This window comes from Misgurnus anguillicaudatus, chromosome 23 (genome assembly GCF_027580225.2).
Source record: "Misgurnus anguillicaudatus chromosome 23, ASM2758022v2, whole genome shotgun sequence".
Taxonomy (NCBI): Eukaryota; Metazoa; Chordata; class Actinopteri; order Cypriniformes; family Cobitidae; genus Misgurnus; species Misgurnus anguillicaudatus.
In genome coordinates this window covers 10635138-10660911 of record NC_073359.2, presented here as the reverse complement: position 1 = coordinate 10660911, position 25774 = coordinate 10635138, and the positions used below count along the sequence as shown (strand labels likewise).

Sequence of the window (25774 nt, the reverse complement as noted above, 5' to 3'; positions counted from 1 at the left end):
TATATATATATATTTTTCCGGGCCAAAATTTAAAGTTTGCAAAGTATGTATAAAATATACGTAAGCAATAACCTTATTGCTTTTATAAAACGGTTACCACACAATATTAAAGTAAAAAAAATATTAGTGCAACTTTCATGAAGTTAAATTAATAAAAGCATTCCTTCCGCTAGAAAAAAATAGTCCCTGACTGCGAACAACAACATGAAAGTTCAAATAAAAACAACAAACTGCTCTCAGACTTTGTCTGATTATATGTTTATGTGTTGCTAAGGGTGTTGCTAAGGGCGCAGTGATATTAAATAGAACCGTTGGGTGAAGCGGTCATAGCAGTGTTTTATTGTGAATAAAGCACACCTATTGACCAATCAGAATCAAGGATTGGAACTAACCGTTTTATAAAATAAGAAATAAAACATCTTTGACATCGTCCTAACGTTCATTATGATTAAAGTATTTTACCACCAGATACTCAAACTGTATAAAATCAAATATAACTTCAGATAGACGAGCTAATGATGAAATCAAACTCAGTTTTAATTCTTTTTGTTGTAGCGCCCCCTGTGTGTATGTTTATGAAACAGCACAATTGTCCTCCAAAATGAATGTCATTCAGTTTAAACTGTATTTAAAAACAGTGGGTCACACTCATATGTCTGAGAAACAACTTATTTAAATATAAATACAATTTAGTTTCAGTCAGAACACTTTAGAGAATTAAAGAAAAAGTTTAAAATTCATTAAAAATCATCATTCCTTCATATATATACTATTACAGCCTTCAAACCCATATACGTTTTTCTTTAGCAAAACACAAAAAGCTCATTGATTTGTAATGTAAGGGTAAAAACAGCTCAGATCCTCAAAACATCTGCTGTGGATGATAGTTTGGCATTGGGCACAAATATATTATGACAATTTCAACTACATATCTATTTAACCTATATGACACAAAGTAAGATTTCTTATGTGATTTTCAATAGCAATTCTTATTGATAATAGTTTTTCTGATCTGTTAAGAGCACTTTGATGACAAAAAATTGTGAAAAAGCTTCAGACACACCATCAGTCTATAGCACCAAGAATTAAAATATAAAACACAACTAAATAAGAAATAAACAACAAGACAAGCTACACCTTTTCGTTTGACATTGAAATGCACTTGGGCACATGAAATGACCAGCAGAAGTGCCAAAAACGTAGATAATATCACAATAATATTTTTTACTTTTCAATGAGGTGACGTACAATACGACATGATAACAAAATCTAAAGTTAAATCATTCAAATAAATAAAAACAGTTACCTTATATATATATACAGTGTAAAACTTAACATAAATATCAATTTCTTTACTACCACTACTTAAATCAATGATATATAAAAACGTATCAGTGCAGAGAGGAGGAGGAGGGCGATTCTGACTGGATGCCCACCAGACTGGGCGGCTGCTGACCCGGCACTGTGCTGACAGAGCTGGACGCTGGTGCCGCGGGTCTGGGGTTAAGACGTGGAGGGAGCGGGTTGGAGGGTCGAATGAGTGGCGGTGGTTGGTTTAGTGCTGGACGGGGCTGAAGAAAGCGAGCCTGCTGCTGCAGAGGTGGAGGCTGACGGTGTAATGCGGGGGTAGCAGGCAGTGATGGACGCAGGAGCGGTGGAGGCTGATTCAGAGAGGTGGAGCTGCTGGCTGCTGTTAAAGCTGATGATGAGGTGGCTACAGGAGATGGACCAGACGCTGGAGTCACCTGACCCTAACAAAGTGTAAAACATTGATCAATTTTTTGACACAGGGTTCCCACGCCTCAGTTAACTTCAAATCCTTTCAAGGACTTTCCAGGTCCAATACCTTCAAATTCAAGGACTAAATGTGGGGACACATTTCAAGTGAGAGCACAGTTACATCGTGTTATTTTTAAAGATACATTGTTACAGTTCCCTTTCGGGGGAACTCGCGCTGCGTCACTGCGGTGACACTTTGGGGACGCCTCCAGTGGTAACTGTGTCTGAATGTGTATATCAAATTCAACCAAAGGTGAGGCTTAACAACAAAGACAGGGTGACGCTGGAGCCAGGAAGTATATCACTATTTGAAATATTGCCAAAGATGGCGTTACAGGGACGCAGGAAGTATGGCAAGGGAGACGCAGAGTCTCGTTCCCTTCTCAGGGAACAACAGTTACATAAGTAACCTAAGACGTTTTTATGTGTCAAACACAACTATGCAAAAAAGCATTTTGGTATTAATATATATATATGGTATATATGATGGTATATATATATATATATATATATATATATATATATATATATATATATATATATATATATATATATATATATATATATATATATATATATATATATATATATAGCCTCACCTCATCCTCTTCCTCATCTGTGCTCTTTCCAGAGGAACTGTTGCTGTTCTTGCCATCTTCAGCAGACAGGACACTTTCTCCGTTTGGAGTTCCCTGTTCAGCCTCCCACTCCTGAAGCACTTCGTCCAAGTTAAATCGTCGTCGATAGTTTACAAAAAAATTCTTCACCTGCCCCACTGTTTTATTTCCAATCACATCAGCAATAGCTTGAAAGTCTTTCCCATACTTTCGTACACCTGCAAACAGGATGTCGCGGATTACAATTTGGGAATTGACGATTGTGAAACTAACATCTGAAATGTAATTCACCTTGTACAGCCAAGAGCTGCTCATCTGTTGTCCAGCGGGCGTTAATTTTTTGGGTGCACTGAAACGAAAATGCAACAGTTAAAAGGATGACAGTAATATGCAAGCAGAAAGTCACTGCGTAAGCTGCCTTAAATATTGCTTATAAATCTGCGTGCAGCAGTGAGCCTTACTTTCACTTTTGAAATAAATGCGAGGGCAACAATCGTATAAATTAAGTGCTTGAGCAAGAATGTGCAGGTACTTCTTATGGAAGCCTGTCTGTCCCAAGCTGAGCAACCGGCTCTTCCTCCCTTTTTATCGATGCTTAAATGGTGGGATTATTATTATTCTTAAAGGTGACATAGAATGATTGAACGGGGTATTTATCCTTGTTCTGTGATGTGACATGTAGACAAAAATATTTTTTTGTTTGGGTCTGTAATGCCTTAGAAGCTTCCTAAAAACCTCTCTCAGATAGCTCTATTAGGGTGGGGGGTTTTAAACAAGTGGTTTTGCACATATTTGGCTCCCCCTACTGGCTTAACTTGCAATCTCATTACTGATTGGCTGACTTTGCTGCCACTCAAAAAATGTAGCCAATTATTTTAAAGTGGAGGGGCAGTTAGATGTCTGTGATGTCATAAGCATCATTTTTTCAGATTGGGCTGTTTTCTGGCTGACATTTCTATAAGAGAAATTTCTATGAGACTGAGATGTTTAGCATGTTTAGCACTTTTTGTAAGTTTGTGAATGCAGGTAGACTACCATTATTCAACAAAGACAAGGTAAAATGGTTTTTCATTCTCTGTCCCCTTTAATAAAAAAAAAAGATCTTATTTGTTTCTTATTACTAGAGAAAATCAAAACGACATTGGAAGAAGGTGCAGCGGTGGGCAAATGATCTAATCAGTGACAGGCTAAAGCAATCGGTGGATCACCGGTTACACCGACAATCGCAACATGCCTAGTATAGTGTAATACTGAGAACAATGCCCCTTGCCAGATTATTTGCCTCATTTCCTACTATGGTTGGGGTGGAATAAGGTATAATAAGTGGAATAATTAACAAATCAGAAAGCAGATTCAATCGGGGGGGGCATAATTTGGCAGGTGTTGTGTTTTTGGCACAACTGTAGCATTTTTTAGCATATATAACTTCACATGAGCTTCCCAGATAATAGTGTCAGATAACTGAAGTTTTAGGGCCTAATTTCAGGAACATAAAGCATGTCCGAAATGTAGGATTTTAACCTGGGATGATTATTACTATGCTCTTATTAGTACATTTCTATAAGAAGACTAAAGGTAAATGAGAAACTTTCATGTGAAAGTTAGTATCTTGTGTGATACATTACAATTTATACATTTTGTAGTATGAGCATGTTTGAGATTTAAGTTAAAAATGTGTGTAATGTTACTACTAGACTTTATAATTAGGGATGCACCGATAGGATTTTTTGGGCCTATACCGATTGCGATTTAAACAGACAACTTCTGCCCGATACCGATGCCGATACCGATATTAAACACTTGTATACAATACTATACAGTTGGTCTATTAGCTAGTTTATTTCTGCATCAAATTATTTTTACTGAACATGGATTGGATCTAATTAACATTCAACTGACCAACATAATAAGAGTGGCACAAATTAAGCTAAAACAAATATAATAAGACAGCATGACTACCTTCAAAGGTGGTTTTTGCTATTCAGCATTTATTTTATTAACAACATCAACTCATTTTTTACATATAATGGATTTCTTTATGCAGTTAATTAATAAACAATGGGTATCGGCCTTTCTCGTGCTATTGCCGATATGCCGATGGTTTCAAATTCATCAAAAATCGGCCGATAAATATCGGTGGCCGATACATCGGTGCATCACTATTTATAATCAGTAAGGATTCAAAACTAATATAGTCTGAGACTGGCATAAAACATCTTGTTGAATAGTTTAAATCGAAAACACCATAAAAAAAATTGAAGACACAAATGATTTACCTCAGCCAATCGACATTCATCAATTCCATTTTCAATCTGTTGTTTAAGGCCACTGTTTAACTGTTTGGCATTTTGAACCTAAAAAAATATAACAAAAACAAATGAAAGACAAATCAATCTTCTTAAATGCATGTAAATCACTTGCAGTTGTCAAATCAAATTTTAAGCGAAGCAATTTAAAAATGTCTCTAGTCAATTGCTAGTAAACTGTCAGACTTACTCGGCAGTAATGTATAGGCGTTTTTCAGATGTGTAAACATAACATTTTTAGACTCGGATTGGCAAGAAAATTTTATTATTAGTCCTAAACACTGAAAGTGTGAGGCATATACATGCCATGTTAAACAAATTCACAAACTAAATCATATCATCTCTAAATTATCTTTGTTGTGCAGTTTTGTTGTTGCTGTTTTTAATTATTCTGTAAATGACTGAATATGGAACTTGGCTGTTTATTCAGCTCTCTGTCATTCTCTCTTTATCGCCTACATTTTATTAGCACGTATGTCAAGCACCAAGACTACTGACAGAAATGAGGACTATGGGGTGGTTTTCCGGATAGGGATTAGTTTAAAGGACAACTTCGGTATCTTACACTTAAAGCCCTGTTGTTTATGATGAAATAGAATGGTTTTGACTGAAATTTGGACATATGCGGCTGCCCCGAGAATTTTCGGGTGTTTCTTGCATCACCTCCCACCTCTATAATGGCTGTATAGGTGCACAGAAACAATCCTTCCTAAAATGCATTAAACTTTCATTTACAAAGACGTGGAACTCACCAAGTGGTCAGAGGGGTGTTCACTGATATGCTCACACAAAAATCACTGCAAAAGATGCTTTTCAACAGGTTTTATCGTAGTTTTGTCCAACTCTATTGACTTGTATTAGATGTGCTGTGAGGTACGGTATTACTCCGCGCCGGGAACTTTGTTTGTATTCTTGCAATTGGCAAAGCCAGATTATCGCCACCAACTGGGCTGAAGTGTCTATTAATCAAGCTCTTAACAGAAAAATGTACGGGGGGTGTGAGGCGTTTGGAAAAATAGGTCCACAAGTTTACAACGAATGCTAAAACACCTGTTGGAAGACATCTTTTGCAGCGATTTTTGTGTGAGCGTGTCGGTGAACACCCCTGACCACTCGATGAGTTTCACGTCTTTGTAAACGAAAGTTTAATGCATTTTAGGAAAGTATGGTTCCTGCACTTATACACACATTGTATAGGTGGGAGGTAAAACAACAAACACCTGAAAATTCTTGGGGCAGCCGCATATGTTGAAATTTCAGTCAAAACCGTTCTATTTCATCATAAACAATCTGAAAACAGGGCTTTAAGTGTAAAATACCGAACTTGTCCTTTAAGCCAGGACTAGGCCTTAGTTTAATTAAACAATATAACTAGTTTAACAAACATGCCTTACTAAAAACATTACTGGCGTGCATTTTGTGGGAAAACAAATGGCATTGATGTATTTTAAGATATGTCAGTACAAATTGTTTTCAGTTTGAACAGTTCTTACATTTATTTTAGTCTAGTCTAATCCCTGTCTGAGAAACCGCCCCTCAGTCTCTCATCAAGTCTAGTCTGGTCCAGTAATCTTATACCTGGCGTTTGAGTGAAACCAGCTCCATGTCCAGCTGGCGCAGGACAGTGTTAGCTGCGCTGGAGCTGCAGGAGACGGCCACCACATCCTCTTGTGTCAGGTACATGCCTTTGGGTGGGCGGCACTTGGACCTCTGGGAGTGGTGACGGTGCTGAAGGGTCTGGTGCTCTCTGCGCCCAATTCCAATCTTACAGCTCAGTGTCTGAGGCTCTGTGTGGCTCTATTAAAGACAGAAGCATGTATTACCTTTCCAGATCTCATCACTTAATATAACAAACACATTACTTTCCCAACACACATTTCTGAACCTACTGTGCATGATTCATATTAATAAAATACGTTGTCTTTATAAACTTTCAACAAAATGTACCAACTAGCTCTAACAGCTGACTTCATCCAATAAATTCTCCAATGACAAAATCCTGCCCTATAGGGTTGGGCCAATAGACGATATTATCGTCCATACAGACGACTTCTCGCACCTGAACTTGTAATGCATGCGCTATGAACTCTTGCTTGCACATGAACATGCAAGTAATAAATGAATGCAAAATCTTGGTACCTCCTTCTTTGCCTCTTTCGTTGGGTCATAATCACTGTCGTTTGCTTCAATAGGGTTTGCATCTTCCATTTCTTCCTCACTAAAACAACATAAATAACGGCAGGCATCATTTCTGTAAACAAAAAACAGCACTGCACCAACTATGAAAAATAACACCTTAAAAAAAGTGGTCAGTAAATAGAAAAGTAACCTTTCATCTTGATTACTCCGGCTTGCCAGCTTTCGTGCTTGTCGATCCATGAGGCTTGTCCGGGATCGTGTTTTTTTCCAAGAATAGTAGTACTTCACAAGACTGGAAATGGATTTGTCCGGCAACTACAATAAATAATCAAATTCTGTTATTTGGTATATTTCCCAAAATCCTTAAAACAATGTCACGATGGAAAGACTGTAATGTTCCCTAAAAACACAGATTTTTTATTTTCCTCAGCTTATCTATATTGATTGTGGCTTTAGCATGTACACACAGACACACTACAAATCTGTCACAGTGGATCTAACACTGAAACACCACCATCTTACGACTTACCATCTGCTGAATCCTATGGAAGCTCTTCCCATGAAAACTGAAGGCTTGTTCAAATAACACCTTATCCTCTACTGTCCACTCATCAGGGAAGGGTGTGAAGTTTGGAAGATCAGCCAGAGACTTCTCAATGTTGTGTTTATGCCAGAACAACATGCCTAAAGCCTGTATGTAACGGTCAACAATAAGATGACCATACATTAGATAATTCTTTAAAGGCCATGTTGTGTTAACTCACCTGCTCAACATTGTACCCATGCTTTTCTTTTGCAATTGCAATGTACTCGTCCACTGTGGAAAAACATGTAAAGTGTTAGATGCATGATGCATTCACAATGGAAAAAAAACTATAGAAGAAATAATATATACATACACTTAGAGTCAACTATTGTGTGATATGGTGACCAAACCAACATTCCTCCACTGTCCTTATCACTGTACTTCATAGAACCTAAAATCCCAACACAATAAAACATCAGCAGCAGTTTATCCCAAGGTTCTTTTTAAACATTTATACTGTTTTCGGAGTTATACTGTACCGTCTGAATTTTAGAAGTATACCGCTGATAGAAACACGTTTTTATGGACACATTTCATTATTCGGTGCCGTGAAGAAGACAGAAATATTATGACAGTGTCTGTAATGGTTAAACATGCTGATGTCATGTAGGGATGCATATCAATTAATCGCGATTAATCTATAGCAGAATAAAAGTTTTTGTTTACATCATATATGTGTGTGAACTGTGTATAATAATTATGTATATATAAATATGCACACATGCATGTATAATTTTAAGAAAAAAATATATTTATATATTAAGTATTTATATTTATATATAATATAAATTATACATAAATATACAAATGTATATACACATGTAAACATTGCTTAAATATATACATGCATGTGTGTGCATTTAACTATACAAAGTTATTATACATAGTACACACACATATATGATGTAAACAAAAACTTTTATTCTGCTATAGATTAATCGCGATTAATTGATATGCATCCCTAATGTCATGTTATTTGAGCTGTTTCTGGATGAAGGCAGACTGCTTGCAGCGAAATTGTGTTGACAGAGTTCAGGGAAAACTACCTAAGGTCAAGTTTAAAATGAATTCATGCTTACAGGGACACTCCACTTTTTTGAAAATATGCTCATTTTTCAGCTCCCCTAGAGTTAAACATTTGATAACATGGCTGCAGCAGGCGCAGTGATACTACACACTGCCCGAAAATAGTCCCCTTGGTTACTTTCAATAGCAGGGGACTATTTTCAGGCGCTGCGTAATATCATTGCGCCTGCTGCAGCCATGTTACGCCAGCAAAGTCCTTGATTATTAAGCCAGAATGAGAGAATAGAAGGTTTCATAGGACGCACGTGCGGTGACGCGATACGCGTCTGGTCCGAACTTTACTTTTGGTTTCAGTTTTTTTAATGGTCTGACTAGTTGCTAAACTGAACTCTTAAACAAATACCTTGGTGAAAATAACAAATATTTTGGTTTCCTATGTAATCTACGTGTTGTTTATTTTGCTTGTAATATAAATAAACACCATTTAAAGTACTTTGTTGTTATTTTTTCTTAGCAGAGTTTACCGGAAGTTACGTGTTGACCACGAAAGCAGCTTGTTTATGTTGTTACTGCTGAAACCGTCTATAGTTCCTAGCCATATCTGCCTAGAAAATCGCAACTTTTAATTTTCCGTCTGTCTTAGTACACAATGTAACTACAGAAGAGTCAAGTTTTAAATAGGGAAAATATCAAAACTCTTTGGTCATTTTTAGCGAAATGCTAATGGTCTAATCAGATTCAATGGATTGTGCTAAGCTATATTGCCACAATCTCACTATAATCACATTACGAGGGTCACAAAGTCATGCCAGTAGTCAACAGTTGTTATGTGACCAACATCTCGATTATAGGATTTAATATTCACCAATAATAAAATCTAAAACTCAACAACAAACTTAATTTATAAATCCAAAAAGTTTTCCATTTCCTTTCTAATAGTCTTATCAACATGATCAATCCCTTCCATAGTATTCTAATGGTAGATGGATTACTGTTATGTGTTAATTTAAAAATTCATCAAAACTCACTTGACTTTATACAGCATCATAAACTATTTACCAAATATTTTAAGATAACATTATAAAAATAAACATTAACATTAAATTTTGATTAAAAAAATTTAAACAGAGCATTCTGGAAAATGTTCTTCCACCAGTACTCATCAAATAAAATTGAAATTATTTAATTATAATGAATCCGTTCCAAATTCCTATAGGTGACTGATAGTTTTGTGTATATAATATTTAATTATAATATAATATGAATTATTTAAACTAAAAGTTTGCATATGTTCTTAAAAGTTCACTATTTAGCATTTTATGATTTTTATGTTAAACTTTAATTTTTACGTCCTTACATTTACATATACTGGATACAGTTCATGGTGTTTACATTAAGGACCTCATAAGCGTTTTCACAACACGTAATATTCTGTTCATTAAATTGTGAATTTGTTAATGAACACACAGCAAAGTTAAATGTAAATCATATTAAATATAATAAAGTGAATTTGTCATGACATGAAGTTTTGTTGTTTATTAGCGTGCGGGCGGCTAGGCGATAAAGCTTATAGTCTTTCACAAACGCTTTTCACGGCTAAACATGTAAGTTACCCACTAGCAGGTCATAAAAGTTAATTTGTCATGATAAAAAGTTATGTTATTTATTAGCGGACGGGTGGCTAAGCGAAAAAGCTAATGGTCTTTCACAAACGCTTTTCATTCATGGCTAAACATGTAACGTTAAGTTACGCGCCAGCGGAAGAAAACAATTTATACAAACATCTTTTAGCGTCCGACACCCAAAACTATTGAAAGACACTTAATAACATCAACTTCTTTTGGTTTGTTTATTATGAATAAGCGGAGCGCTATGTGAACCGAGGCTACCACAGTCAGTCGGTCAGTCAGGTTCTTATAAGCAGTAACATTTAAAGCAGTCTCATACCCGGATCAAACTCAGGAATATTTGCTTGATAATCCGACCCCACGCGCATGCCAACATCTGTAAAATAGAAATAAAAATGCTATCGTTAAAGTTCGTAAGTTATTAGCGCTTAAAATGTAAGGTTTTTAAAAGACAGATCTTCGGTGGTGTTCGAGGCTATACCGTGCTCGTCGTCACTGCCGCTCTCGTCTGTAAAATGTCCGTTTGAGGCACTCGACGGGCTTTTCGTGCCATTGGTGCGGCCTTTCCCCAGATACTCCGTGCCTTTGTCCATCATTCCCGGCATTTTCGCGATTAGTGTGAATAGCACAAATAAAAACGAAACTATATGTAAACACTCGAGCGATTGTCGAGTCGCTCTGTGCGGTGACTCTGCGCAGCTGCGCCGCTGTGCCGCGCGGTATCCCTCCGCTCGATCACATTAATGTTTCCTGAGCTTCACTCTCCGTGTCATCATCATCCACATCTGTTGCGTGTTTCAACTCGTGTTTAAAGTAAATCGACGTGTTGGCAGGATTTTCGTTCTGTGTTTATAGATAAAATAACAGAGTGACGAGGTCTGCTTTTCCTCGCGGAGGTAATTCGGATAAAGGTAAACACATATGTAATGCGGCCCTCTTCTGCGCCAGTGTTTTGGAGATGCAAAAATTTTTTCATTTTAATTCGTTTTACTTTAAAATACATTACATTTAACATTCAACACAATTATTACCTTTATTAATACACTTAGAGAGAAGAATATTTAAAAATTACAGCAATATAGCCTATTTATTTGCAATACAATTATTGCGAATCAGAAAGCCTTTGTATAAACGATCTGCATTTAAGTTATTGACAAATATGTCAAACATTTAAAGGCCACACATTTGTATCAATTTCGTGCCATAAATTGTTATTTTGAGTTGCATTTCCATATTCAGTGACAAAAAGTCTTGACATTAACAGACGCTTATGCAATGCATTACAAGATACACCTTTTTATCAGTATGTGTGTTCCGTGTGTACCCATGACCTATACAAAGCTATGCAAATGCAGTTTATTATAACTTGCAAAATCTTTAAAAAAATACAGTAAACCAAAACAGAGATCAGAGGAAAAAATTTAAACATACTAATAGAATAACGGATACAATAGGGGTCTTCGCCCATTCTGAGCTTGACCCCTAAAAATTATGTAACAAGCAAAAAAAGTGTTTAAAATGCAGGGCCATGCAGTTTTCCTCTGGAACTAACATAACACTTCTGCTAGGTCTATTTCCCAGACCTAAATCACGCAGACATGCTTGACTTTTCCTAACTGATCAAACACATGATAAAAGCAACTTTATTGTGTTTTACCCCAACACCTTCTTAATATATTTGTTATATGGTGGTGTTTTTAGGTGGATTGCATCACTGTTTACCAGTGCGCAGACGTACAGAGCAGTGCCTGATAAACACTGTTTGCTGATAGCTGCCTGATGGTGAAAGTTCACTTTTTCATCTCTGTCATTTCTTCAGATACTGTATAGCGATTAAGATGGATGTTTTCTTTCTGGTGTCAATCATTTGTGTTTTTTGGCAGTGTGGCATGGGCTCTGTCATGCCAGTGACGTGCCAGGACGATGCTGTGGTGAAAGCGGCTGAGGAGACCATAGAGCAGATCAATGCAGACAGACAGGAGGGTTATATCCTCTTACTCAGCCGAATCTATGATGTCAAACAGGATAGAAAGGTGAGTTTATGCTACTAAAAATATTTTTTCTTATACATTGGACACACTTTTTAACACTTTTTTGGGATTCAAGCCGTTTTAAATATGAATTTCCTGTTTGTATTTATTATTCAATAAATTCATCCACACAAACAAACACAAAACTAACCAATTACCCAAAATAAGGAAAAGTTTTTATTTGTTTGGATGTTAGAGGTTCACTATATGATTTCCTCAACAAACATCCCATTAAAATGTTTGTATTTTTAAACAATTTGATTTTTTGAGTCAGGTAGAAGGTGTGATGCATTTACAGCTGACAATAGATGTGCTGGAAACAAAGTGTCATGTGATCAGCAGGAGGACATGGAAATCATGTGCTGTTAAAGGGGTTGGTGATCTACCGGTATGATCTATAACTTCATAAGAGCTTCAGTAATAGACAGACGTATTTTAATTCATGTCTGATTTGATCTGATGTTATTATGTAAACTATTTTGTCTGCTAGGTTTATGGGACGTGTGAGGCATCTGTTTCCATTGAGAGCACCATCAAAGTTCAGAATTACAACTGTACTATTCAACAAGGTCTGGTACTGTAACCATAGACATAAGAAATGACTAGACCGGGCATTGGCCGCTTTGGTCAGCTGCTGCGATACGTTAGCGGTGGCAAAAGTTGCTTGCAAACAAATGCGACTGTTTTAGATATAAAACACAATAACTTTTACTTTACAGTGGCAGCTACGGCTATAGTACAAACTTGTCCCGACTGTCCAACCGCAGAGAAGTTAGATGATCCAATAATAACTGAGACTACGAAGCTGGCGCTACAGAAATTTAACAAAGAGAACAGTTCTCCTTATTACTTTGCTCTTCTGAATATAACAGCGGCCAGCATGCAGGTATGTCAACATCAGTCAATCAATCAATCAATCTGGTGCTTATGCAAATACATGCACCATTGACAATGAAAACAGCTGACTGTGTGTTTTGCAGTGGGTTGAGGGACCTTCTTACTTTGTGGAGTTCACCATTCAAGAGACAGACTGCAAGAAAAACACTCCTGATATTGACCTCACACAATGCAAGCTCAAGGACTCGGATTCAGCTGTAAGCACTTATCACACGTATTGCAAACTATTACAAAACTAACCTCGCAGAGCCACAAGGAGACCCAAATGAGAGTCGGCTCGGAGAGAGACTAACTAACATACCTAGAAATTACATAATTCCTTTCCATTCCTGAGAAATGGATTAAGGCCCTATGTCGGATATGACATCTGATACACTCTATTGCCAAAAGTTTTGGGACACCTGCCTTTATGCACCTGAACCTGAATGACATCCTATTCTTAATCCATTGGGTTTAATATGGAGTGGGCCCACCATTTGCAGCTATAACAGCTTCAACTCTTCTTGGAAGACTTTCTACAAGGTTTAGGAGTGTGTTTATGGGAATTTTTGACCATTCATCTAAAAGCACATTTGTAAGGTCAGAAAGCCTCGCTCGTAGTATCCGCTCTAATTCATCCCAAAGATGTTCTAGTAGGTTGAGGTCAGGACTCTGTGCAGGCCAGTCAAGTTCAACTCGATTATCCATGTTTTTATGGACCTTGCTTTATGCACTGGGGCACAGCCATGTTTGAACAGGAAGGGGCCATCCCCAAACTTCTCCCACAAAGTTGGGAGCATGAAATTGTCCAAAATGTCTTGGTATGATGAAGCATTAAGAGTTCATTTCACTGGAAGTGATTGGAACACCTGAATTCAATGATTTGGAGAGGTATCCCAAAACGTTTTGCAATAAAGTTTATTTCAGGGGTGCCCAGTCCTGCTCCTGGAAATCGACAATCCTGCAGAGTTCAGGTCCAACTCTAATCAAACACACCTGCCTTCAATTTTCAAGTGATCCTGAAGACCTTGATTAGCTGCTTCAGGTGTATTTGATTTAGGTTGGAGCTAGGGTGACCATTCGTGCCAGTTCCGTCCCGAACATGTTTTCGGGTTCGTTCTCCGAAGTCGCGTTGGTCGACCGCATACGTCATCAAGGTTTAATATTTCGGGTTTAATTTCAGAAAAGCAACCGTTACATTTCAAGGTAAGAATGAAACTACAATGATTGTATGTCTTAAAAGAAATAAATCTTAATTTTCTAATGTATTTCAACTGAAATGTGAGAACCTCGATGACATATGCGGTCGAGCAACGCGACTTCCGAGGAACGAACCTGAAAACATGTTCGGGACATGTCCGGGGGAACTGGCACGAATGGCCACCCTAGTTGGAGCTGAACTTTTCAGGACAGTCGATCGCCAGGAGCAAGGCTGCTTTCCACTCCAGTTTTAGACACGCACTTGCAAACTTCCCTAAACGCTTCCCCTCGGGGGAATCCCTGTCGCCATTTTGAAGTGCGTTCCACTTCGTCAAGTTTATATGGGCAGACCCTCGCTCCCTGATTTTGACTTCATATGTACACTTCAGGCCGCTCCATATACCACAATGCAACACGATTGTGACATCACTTCAGCAGCTCGCTCTTTGCACAGTTCAAATGATGGAGGGGGCAGTCTCCATTTTCCATGTGATCAAGGGCTTAGGGCAGGGCTATTCAAATCCTATCCTGGAGGGCCGGAGCACTGCAGAGTTTAGCTCCAACCCTGATCAAACACACCTGAGCAAGCTAATCAAGGTCTTCATGATCACTAGACAATCACAGGTGGTTAAGTTTGATTAGGGTTGGAGCTAAACTCTGTAGTGCTCCTGCCCTCCAGGGTAAAATTTGAATAGCCCTGGCTTTATTGAACCCACTTCATGTGTTATGCCAGTAGTGGGCACTCGTACAATGTAAGCAATGACGTACATCCGAGTGAACAAGACGAAGATAGCGAGGGAAGGTCATAAAAAACGAACTGGAACGCAGGGCGGGATTGGGCACCCCTGGTGTATTTCATTGTAGTTGAGGTGGATGAGGGCCTCAGCAGACTCAAAAGCATTGGGTGGATGTTTTATGGAAAGACAAGTCTGGATGATTTTTAAAAACAGTCTATTACTAGTAGGATACATATGTATTCCTTCAGGAGAAAGATCGTTCAAGGGTAGTGCGGAATGGGATGATGCAATACTTTACCAGCTGGCAGATGTTGGGCACACTGATGAATTGTTGGGCTTCCTGGGATAAACAAGGCTACCAACATTTATCCTTAAGGACTGTGATTGGTTTTCGAGTGCCAGATTGACAGACGTTTTTAATGGCGGTTCTGTTGCCTCACGGCATAAAGGTCCTGGTTTGAGCCCTTGCTGGTTCAAGTGGCCTTTTTTTGTTTTACTGCGAGTACTCTGGTTTTCTCCCACAGTCCAAAAACATGCAGGTTAGGTGAATTGAAGATGCCAAATTGTCCCTCCCCAACTTGTGTAGATTAACTGGTTCTTGCTATAGAGGGGTTGCCGGTTTACAAACATTACAGGGTGCGCGCGCTTCCAGGAGGCAGAAAGCCCACTTGGTGAGCTGATCCGCTACTGCAACAACCTTAATTATTGAAGCGTTCTTTATTGTTTGTATATAAATAAAATTTGATTTTAGTTGGATCTGTTTTTCTGTCTTTATTTTTGCAGTGTTACTGTGATACATGTATGAATTATAATTTTAGGCTAGTAACGTAATAGTCGCATCTACTGGTATGTTAACATCAGGCACCACCCAGCACTGACTCTGTTGGTACTATTTTCCACGCAACAACTTCTTGGCATTTTGACTTACAGACACAGCTACTAGCCTCTACAACACAATGCATGTCTCTTCTTTCTGTCTCTCGGTTGCGCGCGCAACCAGTTAATGACGTCGCTGTGCAACCCGTCTATATTCCCTTAAATGCTGGAATGGACTGAGAGTTTGGCCTCATAATTTGGTGGTTTTGATGATCTGGAAGGGCTGGTGCACTCTTTTAAACCAATGGCATTATTCCTCAAGCACAAGCTTAATATACATCTTCTCAGTGTTTCTGATGTCATAGTTCTGCTCTGCCAATGTTAACTTCTCGGAGATAAAGTTGTTTAACTGTAGTGGGTTGGGTTCAGTTCGCACTACTCTCACCTTTGCTGAATCTATGTGTCCAAGTCTTTGCCAAATCTATGGTGGTGAAATCGATCTGCATCTATTCTGTGAATAGTGCGCCCTGTCTTGAAAAGGAAAATATGCAGCTAGGTATGATAAGCTGACCAGGAGACGGGGAAACATGCTGTGTTCAACCCTGTTAAAAAGTTGAATGAAATGTTCCTGTCTCATGGTGTCATCATAACCAGCCAATTGTTGAACAAGTAGTTTGTTCTATCCACTGGCCACCATTAGTCTTAAACATAATAGCATAGTTAGTCACTGAATGTTTGCACTGCCAGAGACAATAAAGTTGTTCACTGCCATTGCTCGTCATTACTGATTGGGATAATGAAATCATCACAGCTGTCAATTTGTGTTCTGTTCTGGGCAAAGATTGTGGTAGTCCGTCGAAGAGCTCTGCTAGTTAATTAGTATATGATGAAAATACCATAGCTTAGAACCAACGAAACAACATCTACATGACCAGGAATTATAAAGTAAAATAATATGTTGCAGTCCTTTGCCAAGTCAATGAATGGTGGTTGAGGGCTGATCAGGTCCATTGCTCTCACCACAGACAGAAAACTGGAGTCAGGAGGAAGAAGTGGAGGGTGCTGTCTTGTGTTTTTGAGGAGCATGATATATATGGAATCTGAGAATTTGGGAGTAGAAGATACAAGAACATTAAGATGGTGATTAATGTGTGTGCTGACTGGTTGAAGGGGGAGAGCCTGGTGTAAGTGTAACAATATCTGACTGACAGTTTTTTGTAGGTACTGTTTAGGGGCATGAACATCAGAGGTATATTGTATCAAATCGATAGGCATGAACCATTTAATGGGACTCCATACATTTATGCATTTGGTAGACATTTTCATCCAAAGTGACTTACAGTGCATTCAAGCTATACATTTGATCAGTATGTGTGTGTTTCCTGGTATCATGACCTCTTGCACTCAGTAGTGTGTTTACCCACCAACCAAAGCACATGATTGCGTGGGGCCCCGTTGTTTGAGAAGTTTTGTCTAGGTGCATATCCAAAGCATACGCCTGAAAACCACTGCCAAGAGAGCACATGTATACACGCAAATGGTTTATATATGTCTGAATGTTGTGCAATTCAAAGGAAAATCTTGGTCAGTGTTGGGACCCAGGTCATTGGACTTTGCTTAGGGCCCCCAAAATGGTAAACTTGCCCCTGCTTGCACTGCTAATGCAATTCTGTTGCTCAGCTACGGGAACACTGATTGTACAAAAATAAATCACATTTTTTTTGCAAGAAAATCTAAAATATAAACTCCTTTTTCTCATCAATTGATATTAAACAAATAATAAAAAAAATAAATTAGGCACGTATTTTCTAAAGATTTAAACATGTTTTGTATTATTGTTTACAATAGTAACTTGCTTTTATCTGTTAAAGCACACTGGGTTTTGCACTGGTTCACACGTAACAGCTGATGATGGATTTGAAGTCAAAGTTCCTGTCGAGGTGAAATGTGAAATCTATCAACCTGCGGTGGGTGATTTTCCTTTTTATGATAGTGATGTTATTATAGTAACTGTCTGCTGCTTGAATGTAGTGCAATAAGACCAAATTTTATATTTATAATAAGTGCCTAATATATATTAAAGCAACACTATGTAGTTTCCATGTAAAAATGACTTACAGCTCCCCCATGTGGTTGAAAAGCGCAACAGTGCCTGGTATCAGAGACTCTTCTGCAGGCAGGGGGAGGGGCGGGGCTGTGTGCTCTACCCTCCACCGCCACTTTCAGAGTGTGCTTGTAGCAGCTAGGAGGCTGCTCAGGTTGCAGCAACAGTATAATTTGTCCAGTTAAAAGTTGTTCTATCACTGAAATAATTTTAGAGACATTATTTAAAGGTAAAAAAACTACATAGTGTTGCTTTAAACATTCTTTATAGATGTGTTTATGAACCACAGTTTAACACCTACCGACCCGAGGGAGGAACGGAAGATACTGTTAACTGTTCGTTATGATGTTAGAAATTGAAGAAGAGCCAGAATCTTATTTAATATAACTGTGTTCAGAATCAAATTGAGAAATTAAGTCATATACACCTGATAAAACATTAGAATAAGTAAATAATAATATAATTTTTAGACCTTCGGATGCACTTGGTTTATTTAATCCATTTTTTTGGTACTCTAGGGAATTCAACAAGGAACCTCTGGACCTCTTGGATTAATACAAGTCCTCTCCCCTCCGCCCAACCAGCCTTCACCCAGAGCGCGACCAGTGGCCAGTAACTGTCCCGAAGCAAGACGACATAATCTTGCATTGTCCTGACCTTCATAGTGCTCTTTTTTACTATATTACTCAAATTTGTACTATATACTATATAGTAACAAGTGGATATGGTGTTAAATACACTGAACTACAGTAGCATTTAAATCATTTACACAATGAACAATAAATGTGGGCAGATGTTTTGGCCTGACTATCTCAAGACTTGGCATGTGATACTGATCAAACTGTTACAGACCTCCAGTATCAGAGAGCAAATGTTGTTAGTTAATAACTGTCATGTGTTCGAGGGGTCAGATGATGGATCAAACAGCTGAAACATCCAATGAGCTGCAGTCACATCTCAGGACATTTCTCATTTATAACCATTGCACACAAAACAGGCTTTAAAAGATGTGTATGCCAATTCCTGCACATAAGGTGGGATTTATTAAATTTTGCAAGTCAAAATCAGTTTTTGTCATCTTTCCAGCCAACATAGCGTCATTTTTATTAATATTATAGCAACAGGATAGTAAAAATGCAGGCAAGGATAACACACCAAATTAGTCTAAATGGTCATCCAGAAACATGGGACAATGGCAAAACCAGGACATAAAATCAGTGTCAAACTAAATTTAAAAATCTTATTAATGCATTCTTGTATGTTTTAAGACTTATGAATATACGTTTCTGTGATGTGTTCTGAATTGATGTGCAGGTGTGGCAGGAAGCAGAAGTCAGAATTCAGTAATGGTTCCTGTTTTTATCTTTTGAATTTAAGAGAAATAGGACTTTGAAAGCAACCTATCAACGTTAGAGCTTATTTATAACTAGGAAGTGAAATGTTTTCCATATGGCAGAAGAATACAATTCAAATATATTTTTAAATATATTTCAAAATATTTAAAAAATGGCCAAAAAATGTGCTGAAATATATTTTGAAATATGTTTACAAACATGTATTTTTTTGGCCATTTTTTATTTTGACATATATTTTAAAAATAAATATATTTTAAGGCATTTATACATGGATATTAAAGTCATTGACAGGTGACTTTACTGTGTCACTGTTTAGAATGGCAATTTTCTCGTAACTTACAAGTAGTTGAAAACATTAGAGATGTTGTTAGTAAACAGCTGCAAAATATATATAACAATGGCCTAGTGGTTTTTGGATATTTTACTGCAAATATCTTACAAATTGTACCTTTAACATTGCATTGAAAGAAACATTTTGTATGTTATAAACCTGTAAATACTGTTCAACTGCAAAAATATACTTGTCATTTAATATTTTATACTGTAACTTATACATTTTATTCTTATACTTATACTTAATCATTTTATAAAAATGTTGATATCTTGGCCAGGAAAATATATATTTTTGGTGTATTGGTTGTAAAATTAGAAATGTATTTGTTTCCCATTTTGAAATATATGTTAACAGATTAAGGTTGAAACTAAATATATTTTCTAATACAAAAATATATTTAATTAAGTTCTAATTTCTACATAATGTATTTAGCATATATTTAAAACATATTTTTGGCCAAAGAAATTTATATATTTTTTGCCGTATGGGTTTACGCAGTAGAAAGTTTTATTCGGTTGTTTATTCCTCTGATATTTCTAGTATGAGTAATTGATTAACTGAGAAGGGCTGACAGTGTTAATAACTTTGTCCTGATCGTCACAAGACACGTAATCACAGTGTTAAAAGTTATGATGCTCGAGCGCACATATTAGGCTTGTTCAACTATGCGGCGCTGCAAGAACCGACATCCGGATGACGTCAGAGTACCGCGAGAACAATTCGAGAAATCATACGAAGTGTCTAGCTCTCGCGGCACTTTGACGTCATCCGCCCTGTCAGTTCTACCGGCGCCGCACTAAGTCGAAGCCTATTCTCATGTCTTATTAATTTGTCCTCCAGTGGGCGCGTGACCTTCATTTAAACCTCAAGACGGTTTTAGTTTTCTTTGGGACATCCGTGTGTGCATACTATTTTAAATCTGTAAAATCAAACGATTAGTTTTAAAGCGCATTGGCAAATACTCTCCGTCCATTGCATGATCTACAGCGCTGAGAAAAACACCAGCAACCACGTGATTATCCGGAGATAATGTGATACAGTAGTTGCTTGGACAATATATAGTATACCTAAATAATGTAACTGAATAACTTAAAAAGACATTCAACTGAAGTACACTATCAAGAGTAAAAAACTGAAGAACTTTTATTTAGAAGAACTCTCGTACAAACAACTTCCTATCCGCAGTGCCCCGCCTACTATACAACGTCACATTTCGACGTCACATACTGCCTGTTTGTTGTGTCTGTCGGCTCTCTGCGCGTGACAGCCCGTGCTGTCGCCGCCGAAATGGTGCATGTTTATAACTGTCATCCGTTCGCGTCTCAGCGCGTGGTGTCGGCGGAGCAGGAGCCCGGGCTGGTGTGCTGTGGCGGCGGGGCGCTGTTCGTGGTTTGCGCCGGAGGCTGCAGGATCGAGGCGTATGACGTGCGGCGGGACGGATGTCCGCTCATATGCCGCTTCAGCAGCGCGGGCGTCGTCCGTGCCATCCGCCACAGTGGCGCGGGTCAGTCACTGATCTCTTGTATTGACAATACTGTCATCGCACACTGATCAGAGGTTACTTACTGTAGTATGGTACTTACGGTACTTACTGTAGTATGGCACTTCCTGTAGTATGGTACTTCAGAGTAGGCTACAGTCCACTGTAAGTGTGTTAATTAAGTATCAGAATAGTGCACAAACTGAAAGCATAATGGGAACATACAGTACAAGATAAATGGTTTCACTTTTGGGGACTGTGTCTTGAAAGGCTAAAGACTTTTAGTTAAAAACAGGTTTATCCAATTGTATTTTTTTTATTTTATTTTATTGCCTTGAAAAAGAGATTGTACCTAGACAAAAGACTGTCATGTTTTGTATTTTTAGGGGATTATTTAGTGACTATTGAAGAGAAGAACAGAGCCACATACCTCAGGGCTTACACTAACTGGAGATATCAGGCTGTTGAGAAGACTCGTGTCGGTGTACGTCTGCTGGGTCACTTTCTGTCAGGCTCGTCCCTCCGCGGAGCGCCCAAAGAGCAAATGGAGATTATAGAGATTCCTCTATTTGAGCCGCCGCTTTGTGTGGCATGCTGTCCTCTCACAGGTAAAACCTGCCTGGATATATGAAGTATAAAGTAGGGCTGTCACGATTATTAAATAATCGTCTCATCGCGATTGTTTGACCTCATCGCGATGATTTCAGATCACCGCAATGATTGCACATCTCTCTAAAAAAACACAAGGGGGAGCTGCAGCGCCTGTATAAATGAGACATTATCAGATTACTTTTAAATATGTGTTATGTTTATTAATATTTACTGTCAGGTAAACCTTGCAAAATATTAATTTAAATAATCACAACAATGTGTAAAAATTATTTCATAAACAAAATGTTTGAGAATTAAATGTCAATCGTCATAATCTGCTAAGTACTAAAACAGGCAATTAATCGTCATAATTGTCACAATTTATTAGACAATTAACCATCAGACAAATTTCATAATCGTGACAGCCCTAGTATTAAGTCGGATTGTTATTTTAAAATCAAGTGAAGAGACCTGGGCACACGTTGGCACATGACTCTGGACGATTATAAATGTGATTTGTTTGTATCGACTGACTCAGTGTTTACATTCAGCAGATAAAGTTTTTCATTTCAAAATTACATTTTCATGAATTCTGCAGGTGATCTTCTGGTGGGTTGTGCTAAAAGTTTGGTGGTCTTCAGTCTGAAGCGTCAGACGTTGAGTGATCAGCTCTCTATACTTGACTTTGAGAGAGTTCAGATCCTTCACATCCAGGGCTGGAGCCCATCACAGGTGGCCTTCTGTGCTGGATATGTGGCTCTACAGAGTGAGCTGGAGGTGCTGGTGATAAAGATCACCCAACAACAGAACACTCCAGCCACAGGCGATCATGTGCTGCTACCAGATGATATCATGACTGATGCCAGTCTGGATGAGGATGCAGGTATTACTAGTATTCTTAATACAAACAGAATAACTGCAGCTAACATGATTTTCCTTCTGATTTTGTTCTGATCTTTGAAGGGCATAGGGATAATCACGTTTGATTGGAGTTGGACCGGACACATTCAACCGCATGTGCGTCTGTGCGTACAGGAAATTGCTCACTTTAGCGCCTTTTCCGCGGTTAAATTGTTTAAAATCACTTAAGTGTTAACATTTGGAAGCCTTTGAAATGCGTGCAAATGATCAACTTTCACACTATTTAAATTTGAGTATTAATCCGCGAATCGCATGCGAGCGGAACCGTGGGATCTGTACGGATCACGGATCAACTGCGATCCGTTACTCCACTAATTAGTATTAAAAAAACAAACATCTTGAGATACTTGGTAGCCTACACTATTTACCTCTTATGATTGAGCATTAGAGACTTGGGCTCTAGTAGGCTACTTGCTGGTGACAAGCTTCTCATTTCTCCGATGAGTCAACGAGGACCGGGAAGTTAACTTCACCGAGTCATATTGCACAGATATCTTGTCAAAGAACGAAAAAAAAAAAAATAACGGTATTAACCGGTAACCATTATTTTAAATAAACGATTATGTTCCAGAACATATATATATTTTTTAAAGTTTTTGGTTTTCGTTCCGTGAATCGGTTTAAAGCCTTGCACTCGTCATAGGTAGCGTTGACTAGAATTGTGCCCCAGTGGTGGGCAATGTTTAATCGCGATTAATCGCATACAAAATAAAAGTGAGTTTTTTGCATAATATTTGTGTGTTTTGTGTGTAATTATTATGTATATTATTTAAACAGAAACATACATGTATACATTTCAGAAATGTTCTATTTATATATCAATTTTGTAAATATATTATGCAAAAACTCACTTTTATTTTGTATGCGATTAATCGGTACCCACCACTAGCTCGTAGTCTAATAATAATATTACTTGCCTATCACCCCACTATTGTTTAGCATTTTTATAGAAATAAAATCATTTTAGTTTAGGACAGGGAGACAGTGCGATGGTTGACAGGACACACAAAATAATTTTTTTAATAATTGTTGGTCTTTGTTATTTTGTTGTTGGGTGTTCACAAAAATAATAATCAACCACAAACTAAGCATTTGTTTTAAAGTAAGGAAAAAAAATCCAGCAGTTTTTTATTTATTTGTGTTACAACATGGGAATATCATGTCATTCATCTTATTCGTTTTATTAATAATGTATAATGTTAATGAGTATACTTGTTCAAAGAAAGGGAAAGATGTAAAGGTCTAATGTTAAAGATCAAAATAAGTGTGTAATAAATAAATAAATAAATAATCTAGCTGGCACATCCCTATTTAATACCTTATTACAGACAAGTGTCCTAATTTTATGTTCTTCTTTTGTTTATTAATATTTTGGATGTTTAAATAAGTTTTACAGACAAACTAAACAAATGTTTAAATATTTAGGTTTTAAATGTCAAAAGTATATACCACTTTATGTCCTGTTTTAAATTATCTTTAACTCATTCACTGCCTGCCTTTTTTTTTAAAAGTTGCCCGCCAGCATTTTTTTTCTAATTTTCACAAAAGTTTCACAAAATGCCTTCCAGAAAAATTTTCTTCTAAAAATATATAAACATACAAATATATTAAATGAAAGAACAGACCCTCTGCTTTCAAAAACAAACAAAAAAACCGTTTCACATCCTTCTATATTTTTTTTCTCTGCTTATAAACTCTTAAATTTGGATATTTTTCTTTAAAAATAGTATTTTTTTAGCAAAAAGCTGAAATAATTGTATTTTTGTAAAGGAATTTTGTAATGGTACATTCACACCAGCTGCGATAGAGGCGGCAAAAACGCCTTGAACATTTCAGTTTACTCGCTTCATTCGCTCGTGAAATTCTAGTCATTCGAGACATTCACGCTGAAATTTGCGTCATGGGAGGGGCTTCTGCAACTCTGCAGAGTCTCCGCTCGCTTCTTGTAATCACGTCACTACTACAGCAAGGTCCTGATTGGTTAACGCGGCGCGGAAATGCACCGAAGTTCAGATTTTTCAACTGCCGTGTTTCCCGCGGCAATGCTCAATTCGCGTTACATTTTTTTTATGCAAATGTTTTCTCTTAATTGACGAGATAACTCGTCATTGGTGGGGAAAGAGTTAATCAACATGCCTAAGAAAAAGACGTTACTGGTGTGTATCTTGAGACAAATCAATGGCACTGGTATATTTTCAGATCTGTCAGTGCAAGTTATTTTCAATCGAGACAGCTCAAACATGTGTCTTAGTCTAGGATAGCCTTAAGCCTTGTCTGTGAATCCAGGAGTATATAGTACTCCAAAAGGGGCTTTTTTACTTAAGTACACTTAATACACACAAATATACATAAATTTAAGACTTTATTTTGTTATAAAAAGCAAAAAGTCTAACTGGAAAAACTGATTAGCATTTTATACAATAAAAATAAATTGTCTAAATCAAAATAATCGGTAGTCGCTGTACTCGTCAAGTTAAAATGCTAAACTTGCATGATATGATTTCCATACTGTACAACATGACAGAATCACAGCCATCAGGACAAATGTGATGTTAAATTACAGTACACCTATTTGGAGCAGGATTTCACTGCCGACAGAACACAATTTTGAAAAAAAAAAGTGTCAAAATGTCCATTTGCTAGCCTTGATAGCTTCTTATTTTAAAATCTGCCAATGTATTAGATATACATTTATCTCAGTGTTCAAAAGTGTAAATTCAGGTAATATCCTTGTGTAAGTACACTGTTGTATATCACTCATTTGTTTGTTCACATGTTTGTTCATGTTTAAGAGATGAAGAAAGATGGATTCAGCCCCCTCTATGAGCAGGATGACTTCTTCATGTTCCCCAAACATCAGGAGATGTTGGGCAGTGAAGCTCAGGACTGTGGCATATCTTTTCTTCTGGAGTGGACTGGTACAGAGACGGAGATACCTGGAGACCTAAGTGTGGATTATGTTTTATACAGGTATAATAACCTCTTTCTGCATGCAGTATGTCTGTGCGTAAGGTGTTATCTTATACTAGTGTGCTCTTTTTAGGAGGTTCGCACCTGATTTCTTTCAAGGCTGCAGCATAGAGGAGACACACTTACATTCTCTACAGCTCCATCCCATGTTTATTTGTAAGTATACTGTACATCTGAATAGATCAGCTCTTACTGTGGGATACTGTATACTAAGAGTTAAAAAGTCTGTGAATGTGAAAAGATTTACATGAGAATGGTGCAACATAAACTTAAAATAAC

At 37.6% G+C, this 25774-nt stretch overlaps 3 protein-coding genes across 8 annotated transcripts in view; 2 read left to right on the top strand and 1 right to left on the bottom strand.

The window, feature by feature from the left end:
* Nucleotides 1-519: 519 nt before the first annotated feature.
* rcor3 (REST corepressor 3) lies at nt 520-10822 on the bottom strand. 2 transcript variants are annotated; one of them, XM_055217629.2, is made up of 12 exons: nt 10563-10822; nt 10401-10457; nt 7741-7818; nt 7606-7658; nt 7371-7532; nt 7032-7156; nt 6842-6920; nt 6281-6499; nt 4673-4750; nt 2688-2745; nt 2379-2614; nt 520-1751 (listed from the first exon to the last, which is right to left on the bottom strand). In XM_055217629.2, exons 1-12 carry the CDS (start codon nt 10684-10686, stop codon nt 1392-1394), a joined length of 1629 nt encoding a protein of 542 aa, XP_055073604.2. In that variant the 5' UTR covers nt 10687-10822; the 3' UTR covers nt 520-1391. The 2 variants fall into 2 exon arrangements, with proteins under 2 accessions (XP_055073604.2, XP_073717860.1); XM_073861759.1 differs by lacking the exon at nt 2379-2614.
* Nucleotides 9991-18895, top strand: LOC129453398 (fetuin-B). Of its 4 annotated transcripts, none has more exons than XM_055217633.2 (8): nt 9991-10057; nt 11965-12114; nt 12386-12499; nt 12602-12680; nt 12831-12997; nt 13092-13205; nt 17612-17707; nt 18363-18895. In XM_055217633.2, the coding sequence occupies exons 2-8, from the start codon at nt 11971-11973 to the stop codon at nt 18498-18500; spliced, it is 852 nt and encodes a 283-aa protein (XP_055073608.2). In that variant the 5' UTR covers nt 9991-10057; nt 11965-11970; the 3' UTR covers nt 18501-18895. The 4 variants fall into 4 exon arrangements, with proteins under 4 accessions (XP_055073608.2, XP_055073607.2, XP_055073606.2 ...); XM_055217632.2 differs by lacking the exon at nt 9991-10057 and adding an exon at nt 10851-10992; XM_055217631.2 differs by lacking the exon at nt 9991-10057 and adding an exon at nt 11755-11863.
* Nucleotides 18896-20728: 1833 nt separating this feature from the next.
* hps3 (HPS3 biogenesis of lysosomal organelles complex 2 subunit 1) overlaps nt 20729-25774 on the top strand; it is a 26575-nt gene continuing 21529 nt past the window's right edge. Inside the window, exons 1-5 of one of the 2 annotated variants that reach the window (XM_055217626.2) lie at nt 20729-21037; nt 21400-21621; nt 22203-22487; nt 25318-25495; nt 25569-25651. In XM_055217626.2, the coding sequence (XP_055073601.2) occupies nt 20821-21037; nt 21400-21621; nt 22203-22487; nt 25318-25495; nt 25569-25651 (985 nt within the window). In that variant the 5' untranslated portion in view covers nt 20729-20820. The remainder of the gene's footprint in view (nt 21038-21399; nt 21622-22202; nt 22488-25317; nt 25496-25568; nt 25652-25774) is intronic. The other variant, XM_055217627.2, reaches the window with a different exon arrangement.

Excerpts from the sequence above, each read along its gene's own strand:
- rcor3 (XM_055217629.2), bottom strand. The coding sequence starts at position 10,686 with ATGCCGGGAATGATGGACAAAGGCACGGAGTATCTGGGGAAAGGCCGC. Across the intron at positions 4,751-6,280 it reads TGGTTTCACTCAAACGCCAG|GTTCAAAATGCCAAACAGTT; the intron begins GTATAAGATTAC and ends ATATTTTTTTAG. Across the intron at positions 2,746-4,672 it reads ATGAATGTCGATTGGCTGAG|TGCACCCAAAAAATTAACGC; the intron begins GTAAATCATTTG and ends TTTTCGTTTCAG.
- LOC129453398 (XM_055217630.2), top strand. The coding sequence starts at position 11,920 with ATGGATGTTTTCTTTCTGGTGTCAATCATTTGTGTTTTTTGGCAGTGT. Across the intron at positions 12,681-12,830 it reads CAACTGTACTATTCAACAAG|TGGCAGCTACGGCTATAGTA; the intron begins GTCTGGTACTGT and ends TTTACTTTACAG. Across the intron at positions 12,998-13,091 it reads TAACAGCGGCCAGCATGCAG|TGGGTTGAGGGACCTTCTTA; the intron begins GTATGTCAACAT and ends TGTGTTTTGCAG.